General features: G+C 48.8%; 1 protein-coding gene across 2 annotated transcripts in view; it reads left to right on the top strand.

The window, feature by feature from the left end:
* The window catches only part of STK32B (serine/threonine kinase 32B), a 230,401-nt gene that overhangs the window by 165,177 nt on the left and 43,508 nt on the right, over positions 1 to 21,716 (top strand). Inside the window, exons 3-4 of one of the 2 annotated variants that reach the window (XM_069496003.1) lie at positions 2,722 to 2,759; positions 12,472 to 12,561. In XM_069496003.1, coding sequence (XP_069352104.1) covers positions 2,722 to 2,759; positions 12,472 to 12,561 — 128 coding nt within the window. The remainder of the gene's footprint in view (positions 1 to 2,721; positions 2,760 to 12,471; positions 12,562 to 21,716) is intronic. The other variant, XM_069496004.1, reaches the window with a different exon arrangement.

Below are 21,716 nucleotides of genomic sequence, written 5' to 3' on the forward strand. Positions count from 1 at the left end.
TGACTCCTTCTGTAGCTCAGTGAATATACATAGTCGGCCACCCCACTCAGCATCGACTCCTGTTCCCTTTTCCGTCCCCTGGCAGTGCTTGCTCTTGGCTTCTGCCCAGGGCTGTGCTGCCCAGCCTGGGAGACGGCCGCCTGCTGAACCCTCTGTGGGAAAGAAAGCTCTCTTTCCGAATATATGACCCCCCTCATTCTTCGGTTGACAGAGCACTTGTCCCAACTTGCAGTCACGCCATTTATTTGTGTGCTTTCTGGCCGGCCTGTCCTCTAGAATGCAGGCTCCGTTTGGCTGGGCGGGTCTGATTTGTTCACTACGTGACCACAGAGGGGACACCCCATAAATGGTGGAGATTCTGCTCCGGGCTAAGAGTTGGCACAGAAGGAGTGTGTGTTATGTGTCAGCTATTTAACCTGCACAGCAGGGAGACAAGCGCAGACAGGGACTGCGCAGGGGGTCGGAGAGCGGCTGGAGTTGGCGCCCAGGCGGTCTGGCTCCCGGGCTGGACAGCCCCTTTTCTTGCAGCTGTGGGGTCTAGTGACCAAGCCGGCCACATCTGTGCCGCCGTTCTGTTCTCAAGGTACGAGGTGCTGTGAGAAGGGCCTTTCTGACGTGGAGCCTGAGGCTTGGACAGACAAGGGGCTTGTCCATGGCCGTGCTGTGGTCAGCGGGACCTCAGCTACGCCTGGGATTTGCCGTCCTCCTCCGCCAGCTCTGCTTGCTCTGTGCCCACCGTATTAGCCTCCTGTGGCTGCCACAGCAAACGACCACGAAACTGGTGGCTTAAAACAGCAAAATTTATTCTCTCATACTTGTGGCCAGAAGTCCAAAATGGAAGTATAGTCAGGGCTGAGCTCCCTCTGGGGGGTCCAGGGGAGACTCGTTCCTGGCCTGTCCCAGCTCTCGGTGGCTCCCGGCGTCCCTTGGCTGTGGCCGCATCCCTCCGCTTCCGTCTTCCCGTGGCACCTTCTCTCACCGCGCATCTCTGGGTGTCCCAATCTCCGCCTCCTTTCTCCCGTGAAGACTTGAGTCACTGGATCCAGGGCCCAGCCTAAACTCAGGATGACTTAGATCCTTAACTAATTACATCTGCAAAGGCGACATTTCCAAGTCAGTCTCATTCTGAGGTTCTGGGTGGACATGAATTTTGGGAAGACGGTGTCCAACCCAGTACACCAGACCACCCTCACCCCCCTGCCTGTGTCTTGGCTCTAGTTCTGTCTCAGTCTGTGGCCCTGGGCCACGGCCACCTCCTCTCTCTCCCCCACACCCCGCAGGGCGTCATCCCAGTCCTAGTGATGCCTTAAGGGGGCCTTAATGAGTGCTGCTGTGTTTCCATCCCTGACACATGTTGTTCCCCTTTCTTCACCTTCTCTTGAGAGGCCCTGCTGGGAGCTGCCCTGGGCGGGAACGCAGTGTCTGCTGACTTCATCCACAAACACCCGACTCCGGGTCTTCCGCCTTTTATTTTAGTTCCGTAGGTTCTCAAGTTCATCACCCCTAAGCACCTCTCTCTGCTCACAGTGGGTGTTTCGTGACCTTGGCAACAGAGGCCTCCTTACTTACTGCTTGTCAACACTCACGGGTTTGAAAAGTCACGATGAAAATAAAAATTTAAATATTTGGATGAGTGTTTCTTGCATCCTCAAACCCATAGATATTGCATTGCGTTGTTACAGATAACCACGGTGTTTTCAGGTAGCATTAACATTTGACAAACTCAGGAGCAATTGCTCTTTATTTTGAAGAAAGCTATCATTAGTCTCAGTAGATGTGACATTATAAACAAGTGAAAGCCTACGCCTTTGTAAATCTGGGTTTCTAATGCAGAGCCTCGGCGCCTGTGTGCGTGCTGATAGCAAGTCCATGGGGGCTGCCGCTGGCCTGCCCGCACCTTCCTTGCTCCGTTCTGCGCTCAGTGGTGCTGCACTGTGCTAGGGACAGGCATGCAGAGGGGAAGAAATCAAAGCCCCAGCCTTGAAAATGCACCGCTTGGAACTGGGAGGCACTTTGCTATGATGGCGATGTACAGCAGAACTTTCCAGAAACTCCCTGGCCCAGATTTTGCTGCATGTGGTTCACTGTGTTACCCTAAAAAGAAGTCAGCAAACTTTCTCCATAAAGGGCCAGATAATAAATACTTCAGGCTGGGAGGACCACATTAGTCTTTGTTGTATGAATATATTCCTTTTTGTTTGTGTTTGTGTGTCTCTGTGTATGTGTTGTTTTGCTTTTCTAACCCTTTAAAGATGTAAAAGTGAGTCTCAGCTCACAGACTACACACAAACAGGCCTAGGGCTGGATTTGGCCCAGGGCTACGTTTGCCTGTCCCTGAAACAGACAAGCTGTGCTCAGTGGCCGCCCTAACACCCCCACGGAGCCCTGCCGGGAGGGCTGGACTGCCTGGCGGCCGGGGGGGGGGGTGGGGGGGGGCGATGCCTCCACGTGCGCCCATCATAGTCAGAGTTGAGAGGCCAACAGTTAAGCATGTTCAGGAAAGAAAATACATTCAAACAACTTACCTGCCGTTCCAGGAAGGAGAAGAGGAAGAACACAGGCGCTCCATGACCACGCTAATTACTGTCCTCCTGCCTGAGCCCGCAGGCTGGGGAGCCGTGAGCACCTGGGTGTGGCCAGCATGTCCTGCGTGTGTGTTGTGGGTGTGCCCGTCCCTGGGCTCGGGAATCACGTTGCCAGCTTCTCTGTTTTCTTTTGCAGAGACATCAAACCGGACAACGTGCTGCTGGACGAGCACGGTAAGTGTGCACGCATCTTTTATGTGGACGCTTGCAGCAGAAAGTTTGAGGCACTGGGAAGTTGGGGGCTCTGGGTGATTTGCGTTTTAGGGTTGATCACATCCTTCCTCCTCCTTGTCAATGAACTTTGAACCAGGGCTACGTCTGGCTTCTCCAGATTTCTTTCAGGGACACGTGGATCCCTGAGTATCTTCCTGAGCTGATGCAGTAGGTTTGACTTGGGAGCTAAGATGGTGCATTTCTAACGGCTCCCACATGGTCCGCGCTGCTGGTCCACGGCCCACACTCTGAGTGGGAGGCCCCATGTCAACGGCCCTCCGACCTTGGCCTCACCAGACTCCACCTGCTTCAGTGAGCCGGGGCCTCTGTCTTTGGGGTCAGCATCCAGGGATGAGATGCCCAGCCAAGTTTAAGGACCATGAGTCTAGGGCATAGCCCAAGAATGCTCAGTGGCCTTGACAATCAATTGCAGTTGATGCCAACAACAGCCTTGCAGCATTAAAAACTAAATTCCCTGGTGTTGCTTCAGGGTCTTGTCCCTCAGGGCCTTTCGGGGGCTGGGCTGGAGTGAGCGGGTAGCGATTTTTCTGGGTGCTGCTGAAGCACACAGGGACAAATCACCTCTTCTACACAGCTCCCTCGCCCCACCCACCCCATCCCTGCAGGCTGAGGTCATTGCTCTGTCTCGCAGCCCCTCTAGAACCTTCCATGAGCTGCCAGTGTGGCTCAGGGTGTCCTACCTCAGAGCGTGCATCCCTGTGCCCAGGAGCAGTGGGTGAGCCCATCTGATCCTCTGCATCACGTGCTGACACCAGGCTCAGCACTCGGGGGCAGCGATGCTGCAACCACTGCGCTCCTGGACCGGAGAGCAGCCGCTGGCGCCAGCTGCCGGGGGCCCCGGATGGGGCCGGGGCTCCAAATGGGGGCTGAAGAGGAAGCAAAACCGAGGTCCCCATGTGTATCTAAAAGTCAAGATCCTCTGACGTGGACCTCAGCTGAGTGTCCCAGCCAGCTGTGTGTCCTTGGGCAAGGGACTGTGCCTCTGAGCCCTGGCCCTCCCAGCAGGAGCAGAGGAGTAACCTACCCACCTTGCAGGGTGGTGACGGCCTCAGGTGAGACCGCAAAGGTCACCACCCATCGTAGCACCAGAACGCCAGTGAGCAGGGTTGCTAGCACACCCTCTTCCCGTGCTCGTCCTCCATCAGGGCAGTCAGATCGTGGGAGCAGGGGGAGTGGAGGTGGGGAGGTTCTGCAGGCTGTCCAGGACGCAGGGGTGTGGAGGGCTGGGCTCCGGGCAGGATCCTCAGGGCCTGTCCGGCTCCATGGTCCACCCTCAGTTCTCAGGCCTGTGGCCACCGCTCTCCCGAGGCTGCTGCACACAAGTGGGCAGGCCGCTCGCACGCAGCCTCCTCGGGTTTCCTCCTTCCCGTGCTCTTGGATGTCTGTCCTCCTGCTCCCTTTCTGCACCCAGCTTCAGCTGCTCTTCAGCCCTTGCCCTTCCCACTTTCCTTCCAGATCCCATCCTGACCCTCTGAGCTCCCCGTCCATCACCGCCCCCTCACGTGGCCAGCTTGCACTGTCCCAACCCTGCCTTCTGGCTTGCAGCACGCCGCGCGCTTCCCAAGTGCCCCTGCGCCCAGCCTCCTTCTCCCCCGAGCTCCCACTCCTTCAGGGCGTCTCCACTAGGTGTCGAGAGGGAGTGTTGGATGCACTCTTTCATACTAAGAGGTAAATTGCTGAGATCCCATCTTTTCAGGTAGTGCAGACAAGAAATTAAGGAGCAGGGAACTTTCTCATGAAAGACAAGTCTCCCATCCTAGGAGGGAAGGGACAGAGAGGCGTCTAGGCCCATGGCCTTTCCCCACCTGCTTTTGTGATATGAAAGAAGCTGACTGGTTTTTCTAGCAGAGCCTGAATCTGTGGCCACCTCACTTTTATCTCTCAGCAAATACTCCTTGAGCACCTGCCTTGTGTCAGGTTCTGGGAATAGGATGAGGAAGGCAGCACACGTGGTCTCTTGGCACTTGGGGGTCTCACAGTGTGGTCGGGGAGAGACCAGGGGCTGGGGGGGCAGAGACCTGCGGTTGGGGATGGGCGTGTGTCATCTCAGAGGCAGTGCCGTGCGGGGGTCCTGACGGCCTGGTGAGGGTCAGAGCAGAGGCCTGGGTGACAGGCCACGGGCACAGTGGGGGCCAAGCCACAGAGAGTGGAGAGAAATGTCTGTCTGAGGAATATGTCGGCCATTTACTCTGTGAGTTTTTACTTGTTAACCTTACGCCTTCTAATCCTTTACTATTACACAGGCACTGTCCACAGAGGGGCAGGGTGGTGTGTGCTCCTCAGTGGGTCCCGGGGGTGCGTCCGTGGGGCCATGTGCGCTGTCTGTGAACTGCGTCACGACACAGTGCGACAGAGCAGTGACGATGCGCTGCTGTCTCGAGGGTCCCGTCCCTGATGGCATCCAGTGTTCTCTCAGAGAACAAGGCGGTTAGTTAGCTCTGTTTCCAATGAAATGCAAACATGGTTAAATAAATGCATTAGTATTTTGTTCATGGTGTTCAAGATTAGCTAGTTACACAAAGTCCCGGTGTCTCCCGCAGGCTTCTCTGCGCGCCAGTGTCCGCTTTGCTCTCTGACCCTTTGGGGTGGGTTTTGTGTCTTAGGGCACTGTCATTCTGCGGGGAGAGGTGGGGTTCCCGGTCGGCAGCGAAAGCAGGAGACCATACGTGGAGGCGAGACCGAGTTGAAGGAAGATGTAGCATCTTAGGAGCAGGCAAAGGACTGAGTGCGTTTGGGCCAAGAGCACCAGGCAGTGGGCTCTAGGGATGGGGAGGGAGGGTTGAGTCCACTTCCCGTCCGGACGCCAGAGCCGGGTCACGAAACCACATAACTTTAGTGGCGAACGCAAGAAACTTCCGGTTAGCCCACAGGCCTGTGGCGATGTGGGTGGGCTGGGCGGGGCAGGCCGTGCCCCTGAGACCCAGGCGGGCTGGGGCTGGCTGGGCCCACTCGTCTGCCGTCTGCCGACCAGACGCCTGAGCCCTGCTCCTTGGGGCTCTTCCCTTGCGGCCCTCCTGCCCAGTCTGCTCACAGCTGCGGCAGCAGCAAGAGCCTCAAGCCACACAGGCCTCTGCCCGCGCTGCGTTTGCCTCCGCCGTAACAGCAGACAGAGCAAGGCAGGCGGCCAACCCAAGCGGTGGGGGCAGGGGCACTGCAAAGCCACACGGTGGCAGGGGTGGCCCAGGGGTGGGTGCAGCACTGGGCCATACTGGGGTCCCCCACCGCCCACCGCGGCGCTGACCGGAGACAGGGAGGCGGAAGGGGTGCTTGCACAGTGGGCAGGGGCGGTCAGTGCTTTCTACAGGGGAGCCTGACTCCCCACAGGTGGGCAAGGAAAGAAGCGTCCGAGGCAGAAGGGAAGCGCCTGCATTTCGCCCTCGTGCCCCACTGAGGGCCCCAGATGAGGAGGAGGAAGGATGTAGTCCTCGCCCTGAACTGCCATAGGCCAGGCACTTGCCAGGTGACCAAAGGACACAGAGTCCTTATGCTCAAGGACCTCGTGGTCTGGGGTGGTGGCTCTCTGTCACAGAGGTGCATTTGATTCATCCGACAGGACCTAGTGCTGAGCAGTGGGATATTTTACGGTTCCCAGGGGTTCCAACCACACATAAACTGGTGATGACCACCCAGTGGGTCAGTGCCAGGACAGCGCAAGGGTGAGGCTGTGGGGCAGCGGAAGGTCGCTGAGGCCCAGGAGCGTTGAGGGAGGGCTTCCTGGAGGAAGGGGTGGCCGTGGTAGATCCTGAAGAGAGAGTGAGGTCGAGGGAGCGTTTGGGGCACGGCGTTGCAGAAAAACACAGTCATTGCCGCAGCCTTAGGATGGGGGCCCTGGGCACCACAGACCCTTCCTGGGTCTCCAGCAGCTGGTAACAGCGGCCACACTGTCCTGGCGAATGTGTTGTCCTCATTGTGTGAACCGTATCTCATATTTTTTTTTTTTTTTTTTGAAACAGAGTCTCACTCTGTTGCCCAGGCTACAGTGAGTGCCGTGGCGTCAGCCTAGCTCACAGCAACCTCAAACTCTGGGCTCAAGCGATCCTCCTGTCTCAGCCTCCCGAGCAGCTGGGACTACAGGCATGCACCACCATGCCCGGCTAATTTTTTCTATATATATATATTTTTTAGCTGTCCATATAATTTCTTTCTATTTTTTAGTAGAGATGGGGTCTCGCTCTTGCTCAGGCTGGTCTCGAACTCCTGAGCTCAAACGATCCGCCCACCTCGGCCTTCCAGAGTGCTAGGATTACAGGCGTGAGCCACCACGCCCGTCCCGTATCTCATATTTTCTGTATGCTGAGGCTTTGGCCTCTGGGGCCTTGCTGAGCCGGAGGGGCTGCCCTTCCCAGAGCCAGCCAATGCTAGCGCTGGTAGACAGCTCACCCCCGGGCAGGCTTTTCACACCAACCAACCAACCCAGAGCCAGGCTGTCATGGGAAGTTCACGCTGGAGGCCACTGTCCACCTGCCCTCATCACCCCAGGTACCAGACAACTAGAGGCAGCCCCTTGACCCCAGAGCCCACTGAAATTGTTCAGATTACCCAATCCTAAGCCTGACTGCCTTGCCTTGCCCACTCCTTCCCATGGAAACCGCAATAAAAGCTCCAGCCCACATTTCCTGGCCTGCCCTGGTCCTTCCCTGGGGCACGACCCGGCCCCTCCTCTTGGGAACTGTGAGTAACAAACTGTCTTTTCAATGGCAGTGTCTTCTGATCTGTTGGCCTTACTGTACCGTTATTCCAGATAGTTGTAAGATTTAAATATAAGAGATAAATTACATAAGAATTATAAGAATATATAAAAGAATATGTAAAATCTAGGGGATATAAAATGGGCTTCTGAAAACTGGAAAGTTATTAAAAATACTTAAAACTATAAAATTGACATATTGTTTGCTTTTTAAAAAACTTCTTCATGGCAAAAAGAACTATAAACAAAGTCAAAACACAAACAATAGGCTAGGAGAAAAGATTTGCAATAAATACAGCAGAGAAAAGGTAAGTGTACCTTGTAGACAGGAGCTCTGACTAAAAACTGGCCAAGGTTCCAGAGAGGGAATTCACAGGGGAGGAGGCTGATCCCATGGCAATGGGGCAGACTAGTTCTCCATTCTACCACTCTCACCATGTGATGTGCAAAACACAGAATCACTAATAGCAACTAGTGCTGGCATTAAAATTGCCAGAAGTGAAACCTTGGGTCCATCACACCAAAGTAGAGATGTGTAGCCCCCATTGGAAGGGCCAGCCTTTGGGCGATCTAAAGTGTTTGTTTGAGAAAAAGAAAAGAAATGAAAATGTTGGGAAAAAAACTGGTGCTAGTAAAGTGCAGAGAAATACACACCATCATATTCTATTTGTAGGACCATAAATCATAACCTTTTGAAACATAATGTGCATACCCTTGGACCCAGCAATCCATTTATCCAGTCAAAGTGAAAGTACCAATATGTAAATACATGTTCAAGAATGCTTGTTGTCATATATTCTATAATAACAAGACAAACAATTAAGCAAACAAGACTGGAGACAACCTGAATACCCATATTAGGGAATTGTTGAAAAAAATGTGGTCCAGCTGCACTACGGAATACTCTGCAACCACAGGTCCACAGTTCTTATCGGAAACCCGTGGGGGCAGGTCTGTTTTCATAATTCAGAATTTTTCAGATTTAAAAACATTTATATTAAGTAATTATATCAATAATAATATAAAATAATGGGTCTAATATCTAATACGTAATAATAGTTTAAAATAATATATTCTGTATATTATATAATACCCCATAGGCGTTTGGGGGAACAAACACCTTGTAATCAAGCAGATTAATATCTCTATAGAAAAACATAAATATTTACCTTAAATGGAATAAATAAAACTAACAAAAGAAACTTCAGGTAAAATCTCACAACTAATGGTTACAGACACGGTGAGCATTTAAGAGGGGAAGGGCATCCCTCTAAACCTAGCTTGGGTGAGGCAAAGACATAAAATGTAACCAGAAGATGTTTGCACTTCTGTGTTTATTGCAACACTATTCACAATGGCTAAAATGTGGAATTAGCTTAAGTGTTTATCAAGGGACGAATGGATAAAAAAGATGTGGTGTATGTACACAATGGAATGTTATTTAGCCACAAAAAAGAAGGAAATTTTGTCATTTGCAGAAACATGGATGGATCCGGAGGACATTATTTTAAGCAAAATAAACCAGGCACAGAAAGACAAATATTGCATTTTCACACTCATATATGGGACCTAAAAAAAATTGATCTCAAGGAGGTAGTGAATAGAATGGTGGCTACTAGAGATTGGTAAGAGTGGTGGGAATGAAGGGGCAATGAAGAGGTGTTGGTGAAGGGGTAATTCTGTTAAATAGAAGGAAAAAGTTCTAATGTTCAATAGTGCAATAGGGCAACTATAGTTAACAATAATTTATTATATTTCAGAATAGCTAGAAGTTTTCAAATGTTCTCAACATAAAGCAATCATAAATGTTTCAGGTGAATCATGTCCCAAGTACCCTGATTTGATCATTATATGTTATATGCTTGTATCAAAATATAGCATGTACTCCCTGAATATGTACAACTATTATGTATCAATAAAAAACTTTAAAAAAGTAGAGAAACCATTTGATCATTTCAAAAGATGGAAAAATCATTTTAAAAAAAATGCATCACCCATTGATGAAAAAATCTCTTAGAAAACTAGAAATAGAATGGAGCTCCCTTAATTTGATTTTTTTTAACTGCCAAATCCTACAGCAAACATTGTAAAACATAGAAACATTCCCTTTAAAATCAGGAACTAAAAGAATGCTGCTATTGTTACTACTATTCAGTCATAGCCAGTAAAACAGACAAGAAAAATAAATGTTATGAGGATTAGAAAGACAAAAACATTTATCCAGACTGGACATGACTGTCTACACAGAAAACCCAAAATAATTTACAGACGAACAATTAGAATTATTGAAAGTTCAGCAAGTTTGGATACTACCCAATACATGAAAAATACAGCGTTCCTGCGTTGTCTTCCGTCTCCTGTGGCTCGGGCTGGTGAGGTGGTTTGAACGTGAACGAGAGGGACCGTCTCCCCAGGAGCATGAGGCACTCCAACAGATGTGGAAATCAGGGCCTGACCTTCTCAGTTTCACTGAGAGCACAGTGACCAATTGACACTTCCTGTGATTTAAGGATGGAGAAAAGGTCCAAGGTCGGAACACTGGTGGTTCCCAGCAACTGTCTTCAGTTGGAGGCAAGTCCTTTTAAATTGAGATGGTCATTTAGTTCAAAATTGGGAAGTACATCTAGTTCTTAGGAGGACCTCTGGGAAGAAATCACAGGATTTCAAGCAACTTATCTACTTTTATTTGGAGCATAGATTATCCATAAATTGCCTCTTGCACCAATAATTCCATTCTTTATTACAAAATGCAAATAAAATAGAAAAATGGTAAAATCAAAAAAAAAATCTTATCACCAGATAAATTGAGGAAAAATTGGATTTAGAATGGAGGAGAAGGGATTTTGCATCTCATAAGTAGACCGCTGTGTACTAACTTGGAAAGATGTCCATGGTCCTCGGCTAATGCAAAAGTAACTTTTCGAATGACCCCTGGAGTGTGATCTCTTCGCTGTAAGAACAAGCGAGTCCTGGCAGAAGTTTGCGTAAGCAAAGGAGAAGCCACGGAGGAGCCCGCCCAACCGTGATTCCGGGGGGCTGGGGAGAGGCAACGGGGCAACTGAGAAACATGTCCTGTGCTCTTTGTCACTTTCATAATGCAAATACTAAACTTTTCAAAGAGGGGGAGGTGAAAGAAAACCAAATAAAAGCCGTATCTGAAGGCTCCAGAATGCTCTCACCATGACGGCTGAGCCGCCACACCTGGAGCCGAGCGGTGCGGGGCACAGCAGCCAGGAAGACGTGCGCCCCCCTCACAGGCCTCGCGGCCACACAGGAACGTGAACTTGCCCCTCTGTTAGTGTTAGAAATGAGGGAACGGGAGGCGCAAGGGGTGGGTTGCCCCGACCGGGGAAGATGGGCTTTGAGCCCCGCCCTGGCAGGATAATGATGCTAACAGCCAACCACTTACGAGAAGCTTTTCTACGTCCTGTGTGCTAGCGTCACTCTGACCATTTCATGTGTATTCTCTCCCTGGCTCCTACAACAACCCTCTGAGATGGCTATTTTATTAGCATCATCCCCATTTTATAGATGAGGACACTGAGGCCCAGGAGATTAAGTTACTTGCCCAAGGTCTCGCAGCTAGTCCCAGCAAAGCTGAGACCCAAACTGAGGCAGTCTGACTCAGAGTGTGTGCGCCCAACCACTCGCCCACACTGCCTCTCTGCAGACAGGACTGCGGATGGCCCCGTGGGGGACACCCACTCCAGCCACAGGGAGAGGCCTGAGGACACCCCGGAGGCTGAAGCAGGTTGGGTTGGGCATGTCCCAGGAACAGTGCCTGGGTGGGAACACTGTGCACACCGAGGAGCTGGCCGGGTGACTTAAGCTTCGCCCACAAGCACCCTGAGAGTATTATTACCGTTAAGCCCCTCACTGCGGCGTCTCACGTGGATCTCGCACAGGGCCCCGGGCGAGCTGCTCGCTCACACACCACTGCTGGCTGCTGAGCCTGAGATATGAGGGTTGTTCAGTGGAACTGCTGGCGCTCTTTTGCCCACCGTGGCTGATCATGTCGGGCACGCCTCTCCCATGGGCAGTCCATGGGCCTCTCAGCAGGTCTCCGTGCACCTGCTCCAGAAGGAGTCTGCCCACATCTTGGAGGTGCTCCCTAAGTCCCCCCAAAGTGAGTTTTGCATATGCCACCCGCCCATGTATTTACATTCCACACCCCAAATACCACTCTCAGATTTGATGAAAATATAATCAGCTGCCTATACACGATGCGATGACAGACAAATAGAAATGTAATTGCAGTTATATCTATTAATCATGGCTGCCAGAGCTGGTCTCTTTTATGCACCAAATTCCCCAGAGAGCAAGCACTGACCATTCAGGTGTCTCTTCCCTCTGCCCCCTTCCTTCCTTCTTCCCCTTCTCTCTTCCTTCCTTGTCATGTTTCTTGAACACCTACATTGTAGCTACACCCAGCCTACCCGGGTACCAGCTGCTGCCATCACTTCAGGCCGGATGGTAGGTGGTCTCAACCTTCCAGCCCCCTTCCTACTAAATTCGTCCAGTACAGTACTAAGGGTCCCTCTGCCAATAGCAGACAAGCCGCAGAATAGGCAGTATCCTCTGGCCAAGAGAACCCTCTTTGCCCACCCCTCTCCCAGCCACAGCCCACCCACCGTTTTCCCGACAGAGGGAGCCTGGACCGACCTGTCTCAATTATGCACCAGAGCTTTCCTTCTGCGCATCAATATCTCTAAACTGTTAATCCATAGGATGTTTTATCCTGCCCCTCAATATAAATCTTCTTATTTACAAACAATATGCATGTACTACCAAATGAATTCACATTCTAACACATGCACACAAAATAGACGTGTTAAAAGTATCAGATAAAATACAAGTAGAAGTTCAAATATTTGCTTCCTGTACCCCACCCGGCAGACCACAGCTTTAAATAGCCCAGCTCCCTGCAGCGCTCGCTGACTGGAGTTTCTGTTTCTGTGTTTACAGGACACGTTCACATTACAGACTTCAACATAGCGACGGTGGTGGAAGGAGCAGAGCGGGCCTCCTCCATGGCTGGCACCAAGCCCTACATGGGTGAGTGCTCCAGGCCCTCTTGGTGTGCTCAGCCCCGGTGCCTGAGAGTCGTCCCACTCCTGTTGCAGCTGCCACCCTCTCACACGCCGGGGTCCACCGGCTCCCAGTATGTGCCACGCTCCCGCGAAGCTCGGGCCTTTTCCAAACCATCTCCCCTGCTGGGAACACGCTCCCTCCCTGGGTTTTGTAGAGGGCGCCTGCCCAGCCAGAAAGCCTCAGCTTAGGCTTGGGACGGGGCAAATAAGACAAGTATTTTCCCTTCCACTGAAGTCCAGTAGCGTTGCCAGAATGTAACGTGCGTTGGTCATTCTGGGTCTACGTTCTCAGTTACCCAGGGCTCTGTCAAGGTGTGTTTCAAACTGGTTTTCCATCAGGAATTTTGGTGGGCGTGTCATCATTTTCAGTACGCAGTCTACTCTCCGGCTTTCCATTCTTTGCTGAGGAGCCCGTTTTCTGAACGTTGGACCTTCTGTGCCAAACCTCAACGTTTGTCACTTTCTCTCAAATCTTTATCACCTCTTCCTTCACTTCTTTGAAAATGTCCTCGTCGCTGCCTTTCTTTCCCTCAAGGCATCATCCGTTGTGCGTATTTTCTCTGTGTGTTTTCTAGTGAAGTCTTCATTTCTGAAGCAATTTTCTCTTTGTAATTCTTTCCTGAGCTCTCTAGCCTGATTTCTGAAATTTTTATTCTAAGTTATGTTGTTCTTTTACATCTTGTACAATGTTCTTAATGTCTTTATTCCTTATTAATTCTCAATGCCTGTATTGTTTGTCAGTTTCTGTGTAAGAAACCAGGTCGAAGCTTGGTGGCCTAGAACAGCAACAGTGCTCTGGTTCCCACAGTTCTGTGGGTTGATGGGGTGGTTCTTCCGCCAACTTGGGCTGGGCCCCCGGACGCAGCTGCTTCCAGCTGGCAGCCCCCCGGGGGCTGGGCTCAGCTGGGACAGCTGGGTTGGACAGGCCGCTCTCTCTGCTTGGGCTTCCTTCACAAGGGGGCCACAGTGAGCCCCTAGTTTCACATGGTTTCGAGATGGAACAGCCAGTCCCCTATGCTTACCAAGATTCTGCCTGCATCACACTTCCTGATGTTCATTCAGCCCAGGCAAGCCACACGGCCACCACGGAGGAGGGGACCATCCTCGGCATGGCCTCCAGAAGGCTCGATTCACGAGAGGCCATTCAGGAAACAGCCCACAATGGTGTCTTCTAACTCTTGAAACAGTAGGTTACAGCTTCGATCTGTTTTATTAGCACATCTTTCTGGGGTGTTTTCACTGTCTTCGTGTTATTCTGCTCTTTATACTCCTATTTCTTGTAACACCTTTGTATGGAATTTGACTTTGATACGTTTATGTTGCTCACTTTTATGTGAAATTTGTTTTCCTGAACTTTCAGAGGCCGGTGTGGTTCGGGGTAGCTCTCCTAACCAAGCAGACCTTTCTCCACTGCTGTTGTGGTGAAGCGTGGAACTCGAAGGCAGCTTGCTCTCTGAGGCTCCTGGTTCCGCTCTCCCTCGTCTGGGGACCTGATCCTCCCTTTGTCTGTGGGGCCCTGTCCTGCTCCCTTTTGGTTCTACTCTTTGGGGCTCTTTCCGGGCAGGAGCCGTGGCCCAATCGATGGAAGGGTTTTGACGTCCCAGCCCGCCCTGCCTCCTTCAGAGCTGGTCAGGGGCCTCTTGGCTCCCTGCGGCTGTGTCAGACAGACGCCTCACAGTTTCAGCACCTGTTCTCAAACAGGTCAGCTGTGCTTCCTGGTGAATAGCTGCCAGCTGTTTTGGAGATCTTTGTGCTCTTGTCCACAACATGCTGCTTTGTTGCTTCTGTTTCTTCCTGGATAGAAATCACTGTTGCGGAGGTCTTGTCACTGGTGTGTCTTTTTTCCCAGTCACTTGCATTTGGAGGGGACAACTTAGTTTTGTAGTAAAGGCATCCATGGGCTTTTGGTTTAGCTATCTATTTTCTCTGTTTTTCTGTGCAGATTTGTGGACATTCAAATGTATGCCATCGTCTCCCCAGAATCCACTATTTATGGCATTAATTTTAACTTATTCAATGAATTAAATAAATGAGGCTTGGCAGTAAACCCCTGTGAAGGTAAAAACACCAGACAAGCTGCTTCCGGTGGTGGGTCCGGGTCAGGCACTGAGCTAAGTGCTCCCGTCCACAGCTTCAGTCACCGCCATAGGCCGAGGGAGACACATTTCTGTACCTCCATTTAGAGTGAAGGGAACTGGGGCTTGGAGAGGTTGGGTGACTTGCTAAGTTGACGTTATTGGTGACAGTCAGACCCAGGTCAGCGTGACTCCAAAAACCAAACCCTGAAGTACTTCTAACCTGGCCTCCGTGACAGGGATGACCCTTTAGCAAAAATATTTATACCAGCAGATACACACACAAGCGAGTCTATTCACTTGAAAATAGTCCCCTTGAGAGGCTGGAAAAAAGAGTCCAATAAGGCATTTCTTTTTAACCTTTGTTAAATCCCTTTTCAGCAGCAGCCAGAGCTGGGGCGAGTCTGGCCAAGGAGGTCACTGCCGTAGGACGCAGGAGAGAGGCCGAATGGGCAGGAGTCAGCGGCCCAGGGGACGGACAGTGGCCAGAGGAGGTGGTCAGGTCCCCCCAGGGCTCTGGATGGCACAGCAGAGTAGGTCACGTGGTGTTTGCTGTGGGGCCCCAGCAAGAGCAGCAGGTTCGCGGGGTGGCAGAGGGGTGAGTTTGGACGTGAGGTGTCTGCGGGGCCTCAGACCACCCAGGTGTTCCCCAGGCGCCCGGAGAGGAGCTGAGGGAGCCGTCCCCTGAGGGTGGAGCTTCCCCTGTAATCCTGTAAATCAGTTCCAACCGCCTTTAGAATGTTCCCAAAAAGCACACTGACCTCAGGGAATGTAGACCCTGGGCCACTGGAGAAATTCAAGGCGGTTTTCTGCCAGCTTTGCCCCATCCACCCTGTCCTTGAGGCCGTGCCTGCCAGACTGCTGGGGCCCGCCTCGGAGAGGGCACACGGCTCCCTCAGCCTCGCTCCCGGAGCCCCAGCCGTCCCAGGCAGCTCTGGCCCGGCTCTTCAGAAAGCAGAGCAGCGGTGACCCAGCCGGCCACGCTCCACGGCAGCCCCACCTTCAAAAGGGACGAGACACCCGACACGGATGGGGACCCTACTACATGCCTGTCTTCACATTTCATCCTCAGATTTGTGAGAGGTTTTGATGTCTCTTTTATGTATGAGAAACCTGAGGTCCAGAGAGGCTAGTTAGGCTGCCCAGGGTCACACAGCCGGTGTGTGAAGGAGCCAGAGTTCGAAGCCAAGTCTATTTGGATCTGAAGTCCAGGCTTTCACCACTACGCCAAGCTGCCTTTCTGACCCTGAGCTCCTGTGCCATAAAGCCGTATTTCTCAGACCGAGAATCAGTCCCAGCTACACGTAACAGTCAGAGTTTCTGGCGTCTTTCTAATTAGAGACGTTTCGGGCCTGAATTAATGAACAAATGTGCAGCAGAGATGTTTACGCGCTGTAGAGGACACAGCTGATTTTCCAAGTAGATGTATTTTCATCCGTTACCTATTACTGTAAGGGAACCGTGCCAGGCATGGGAGCTTAGAGCGGAAGATGGGGTTAAGGGAGCTCTTTCGACAAAGTCAAACCCCGCAGTTCCCAGGGCTGTAAATTCCTAATGCCAAGTGGCAGGTTCGTTGATTTCATTCACTTGAGCTACTCAGTTCAAAGATCCAATAACAAGTTCCCAGAAGGTTCCAAACACAGATTCAGGGAACGGTCTGATGAGTAAGCTCCCAAAGGTGGCTCACAAAGGATGATCCCGAAAGAAACATTTGCATAGAACTGAATTTTCATTAATTAAAAGAGCAGATGGAATTCACAATTGGAGAGAAAAAAATCTTTCTAAAATGTGCCAGATTAGAAGTCAGAAATGTTCCAGCAACCACCCCTGGCTTCAGAGTGTATTAATTTGAGGAGAAATGAAGAGCAGGGCGCTGGTTCCGCAAACATTTTCAGGGCGTCTGGGAGCCGCAGGGCTCAGGGTTAGGCACTGGGGCTGCAGCGGCGAATGAAGTCCGCCTGTGCCCAGGAGCTCAGCAGCTGGTGGGCAGACAGGCGGTGAACGTGGCTGTGTGCGGATCCCGCTGAGGTGGGGCAGAAGCCTAGCACCAGGAAGGGGCAGGTGCTGGCACGAAGAGAGGGAGATAAACTCTTTTGGACAGTTTTGAGACAGACTCCTGGAGAACGGGGCAATCTGAGTTACACTTCAAGGGCATGCTCTGTTCGGTAACAATAGGGAGAGGACATTTAGGCAGAGGGAGCAGCCAGGGCAAACACAGAGGAGTGAAACAGCATTGTGTGCACGGACAACAGAGCAGTTCCCTTGTTTTACGTCTTATAGAACGAGAGGAGGTGGGGAGGGAGAAATGGGTCAGGCCAAGGCGTGGGGGTCTTGAGTGCCGTGGTGACAGCCTAGGGAACCAGAGGAAGGTTCGGTGCTGGAGACTGTGGTGATCGGACTCTGGGATCAGAGCCTCATGGGTGACCTTGGAGAGACGAACAGGTAGCAAGAAAGCATTAGGGGCCAGGCTCGCCAGCGATGGGTCCAGGTGACGTGTGGGCTTCCGTGTGGAGCAAGCTGGGTATCTTCCACGTAGGGGCTGCGTGGACTTGGGTGAATCTCATTACCAGACGTAATGCACATAAAGTGCTTAGCATGATGAACACTCCAGAAACACTGACTGCCAGAGATCAGGGCTGTTCCCCAGGGATGCCGCAGTGAGCACGCAGGAGGTGACGGGGCGTCCACGTGACCCCATGCACTCCTCGCAGAAATGATAGGGACTAAGGAAAGTGAAGTTTGCTGCCCACAAATGTCCCAGAAAGCATAGTAGAGCCAGCATTCAGCCCCAGGGCAGCGAGGCTGCACTGCCCCCGTTATCTTTTCTGAGAGCCATTCATTCATTCGACAGAGATTTATTGAGCACCTTCTATGTTCTAGGTAGTGTTCTGCGAACTGAAATGCATCTGTGAATAAAACAGTATTCCTGCCCTCATTGCTTTGAGTGTTTGAGAAGAAGACAGTCACTAAAAATCACCAAACTGATAAATATGTAGTTTGAGATGCTTATTTTTGATGAATAACTTTCATACTTAAAACGTACTCTTTTAGTGTGTAGTTCTATGAATTCAGACAAATACAGTCTTATAAACACCACCACCATAGAGATATAGAACAGTTACTTCACCTCTCCAAAAAAATTCCCTCCTTCCCAGTCAGTGATGGATTTTTCTGGCAATCAGTGATGGATTTTTCTCCCCCTATGATTTTGCCTACTCCAAAGAGTCATATAAATCAAATCATATTGGATATAAGCTTTTTGGGGTTTTTTTTGTTTTTTTTTTAATTTCAGCATATTATGGGGTTACAAAAGTTTAGGTTACATATATTGCCCTTGCCCCCACCCCGAATCAGAGCTTCAAGCATGTCCATCCCCTAGACGGTGCGGATCACACTCATTATGTATGTATACACCCATCCCCTCCCCCCCACCGACATCTACCAACACCCGATTAATGTTGTTCCTAAATGTGCTCTTAGGTGATGATCAGTGAAACCAATGTGATGGTGAGTACATGTGGTGCTTATTTTTCCATTCTTGGGATACTTCACTTAGTAGAATGGGTTCCAGCTCAATCCAGGAAAATACAAGAGGTGCTATGTCATCATTGTTTGTTATAGCTGAGTAGTACTCCATGGTATACATATACCACATTTTATTAATCCACTCACGTATTGATGGGCGCTTGGGTTGTTTCCACATCTTTGCAATTGTGAATTGTGCTGCTATAAACATTCGGGTGCAGATGTCTTTTTTATAGAATGTCTTTTATTCTTTTGGGTAGATGCCCCAATAATGGGATTGCTGGATCAAATGGTAGGTCTACTTGTATCTGTTTAAAGTATTTCTATATTGTTTTCCACAGAGGTTGCACTAGTTTGCAGTCCTACCAGCAATGTATGAGTGTTCCTGTCTCTCCACATCCATGCCAAAATTTATTGTTTTGGGACTTTTTGATAAAGGCCATTCTCACTGGAGTTAAGTGGTACCTCATTGTGCTTTTGATTAGCATTTCCCTGATGATTAGAGATGTTGAGCATTTTTTCATATGTTTGTTGGCCATTCTTCTGTCTTCTTTTAAAAAATTTCTATTCATGTCCTTTGCACACGTTTTTATAGGGTTGTTTGATTTTTTTTCTTGCTGATTTTCAGAATTCTAACTAGATTCTAGTTATGAGCCCTTTATCAGATGTGTAGCATGCGAAAATTTTTTCCCATTCTGTAGGTTGTCTGTTTGCTCTCATGACAGTTTCTTTGGCTCGACAGAAGCTTTTTAATTTAATCAGATCCCATTTATTTATTTTTGTTGTCGCTGTGTTTGCCTTTGGGGTCTTCCTCATAAATTCTTTGCTTAGGCCAATGTCTATAAGAGTTTTTCCCACATTTTCTTCTAGAATTCTAATAGTTTCATGCCTTAGCTTTAAGTCTGTTATCCACCGTGGTTTGATTTTTGTGAGAGGTGAAAGGTATGTGTCCTGTTTCAGTCTTCTACATGTGTCTATCCAGTTTTCCCAGCACCATTTATTAAATAAGGATTCTTTTACCCAGTGTATGTTTTTGTCTACTTTGTCAAAGATTAGATGGCTATATGAGGATGGTTTTATATCTGGATTATCAGTTCTGTCCCACTGGTCTGTGTCCCTGTTCTTGTGCCAATACCAAGCTGATTTCATAACCACAGCCTTGTAGTATAGTTTGAAGTCTGGTAAATTAATACCTCCCATTTTGTTCTTATTGTCTAAAATTGCTTTTGCTAAACGGGGTCTTCTCTGGTTCCATACAAAGCATAAAATTATTTTTTCTATATCTGTGAAAAATGATGTTGGTAATTTAATAAGGATTGCATTGAATCTGTAGATGACTTTGGGTAGTATAGACATTTTAACAATGTCGATTCTTCTGATCCACAATCATGGTATGGTTTTCCACCTGTTTACGTGCTCTGGGATTTCCTTCCTCAGTGTTTCATAGTTCTCCCTGTAGAGGCCTTTTACCTCCTTAGTTAAATATATTCCTAGGTACTTTATTTTCTTTGTTTCTATTGTGAAGGGTATTGAGTCTTTGATTTGGTTCTCAGTTTGATTGTGATTGGCATATATGAATGCTTCTGATTTGTGTGTGTTGATTTTGTATCCTGAGACTTTACTGAATTAATTTATCAATTCCAGGAGTCTCTTGGTTGAATCCTTGGGGTTTTCTAGATATGATATCATATCATCAGCAAAGAGTGAGAGTTTGATCTCTTCTGTCCCCATTTGGACACCCTTGATTCTGCTCTTTTGCCTGATTGCTCTCGCAAGGACTTCCAGCACTATGTTGAATAGCAGTGGGGACAATGGGCAACCTTGACTGGTGCCAGTTATAAGTGGGAATGCTTTCAATTTTTCCCCATTGAGTATGATATTGGCTGTGGGTTTGTCATATATGGCTTGTACCATTTTTAGGTAGGCCCGGTCTATGCCTATTTTGTTAAGCATTTTTTTCATAAAAGGGTGTTGAATTCTGTCAAATGCTTTTTCTGTGTCTATTGAGAGGATCATGTGGTCTTTGTTTTTGCTTCTATTTATGTGGTGAATTACATTTATAGATTTGCGTATATTGAATCATCCCTGCATCTCTGAGATGAAGCCCACTTGGTCGTGATGGATTATTTTCTTGATAAGCACCTGGATTCAATTTGCTAGGATTTTATTGAGAACTTTTGCATCTATATTCATAAGGGATATTGGTCTGTAGCCTTCTTTTATTGGTGCGTCCTTTCTGGTTTTGGTATCAGGATTATGTTGGCTTCATAAAATGTGTTGGGGAGGATTCCATCCTTCTCGATGTTGTGGAATAACTTTTATAGGATAGGCACCAGTTCTTCTTTGTAGGTATGGTAAAATTCCAGTGTGAAACCATCTGGTCTGGGGCTTTTCTTTTTGGGAAGGTTTTTTATTGCTGTTTTGATTTCAGTTCTTCATATTGGTCTGTTCAGGAATTCTATTTCTTCCTGGTTGAGCCTAAGGAGGCTGTGTGTTTCTAAAAATTTGTCCATTTCCTCCACATTTTCCAGTTTGTGTGCATAAAGGTTTTTGTAGAATTCATAGATGATATCTTGTATCTCCGTGGCATCAGTTGTAATTTCTCCTTTCATGTTCCCGATGGAGCTTATTAGAGATTTTTCTTTTCTGCTCTTAGTCTAGCCAAAGGTGTGTCAATTTTGTTTATCTTTTCAAAGAACCAACTCTTTTTTATTAATCTCCCATATAGTTTTCCTGTTGTCCATTTCATTTAGTTCTGATTTGATCTTATTAATTTCACTCCTTCTGCTGGGTTTGGGGTCAGTCTTTTCTTCTTTCTCCAGCTCTTTGAGTCTATTAGGTTGTCTATTTGTAAATTTTCTGTCTTTTGGATATAGGCATTTATGGAAATAAACTTTCCTCTCAGGACTGCTTTAGCTGTGTCCCACAGATTTTGATAACTTGTGTCTCCTTTGTCATTTAGTTCAAAGAATCTTTTGATTTGCATCTTGATTTCCTCATTTATAAAATAATCATTCAGGAGAAGGTTGTTTAGCTTCCATGATTTTGAGTAGAAATGAGAATTTCTGTTAGGGTTGATCTCTACTTTTATTCCACTGTGATCTGAGAAGATGCATGGTAAAATTTCTATTTTTTTTTTTAATTTTTTAAGACATGCTTTGTGTCCTAGGATGTGGTCAATCTTAGAGAATGTCCCATGAGCTGGTGAGAAGAATGTATATTCAGTTGATTTTGGATAGAATGTCCTGTAAATGTCAGTCAGGCCCATTTGTTCTAATGCTTAGTTTAAGTCCATTAATTCTTTGTTTATTTTCTGTTTGGAGGATCTGTCCTGTGCTGTCAGCAGGGTGTTGAAGTCTCCAGCTATTATGGTGTTGCTGTTTATCATTTCATTTAGATCAAGTAGGGTTTGCTTTGTGAATCTGGGTGCACCTAAGTTGGGTGCATACACATTAAGTGTAGTTATGTCTTCTTGTTGAATTGTACCCTTCACCATTAAATAGTGACCATCTTTGTCTTT

This window comes from Eulemur rufifrons, chromosome 20 (genome assembly GCF_041146395.1).
Source record: "Eulemur rufifrons isolate Redbay chromosome 20, OSU_ERuf_1, whole genome shotgun sequence".
NCBI classification, from domain to species: Eukaryota; Metazoa; Chordata; class Mammalia; order Primates; family Lemuridae; genus Eulemur; species Eulemur rufifrons.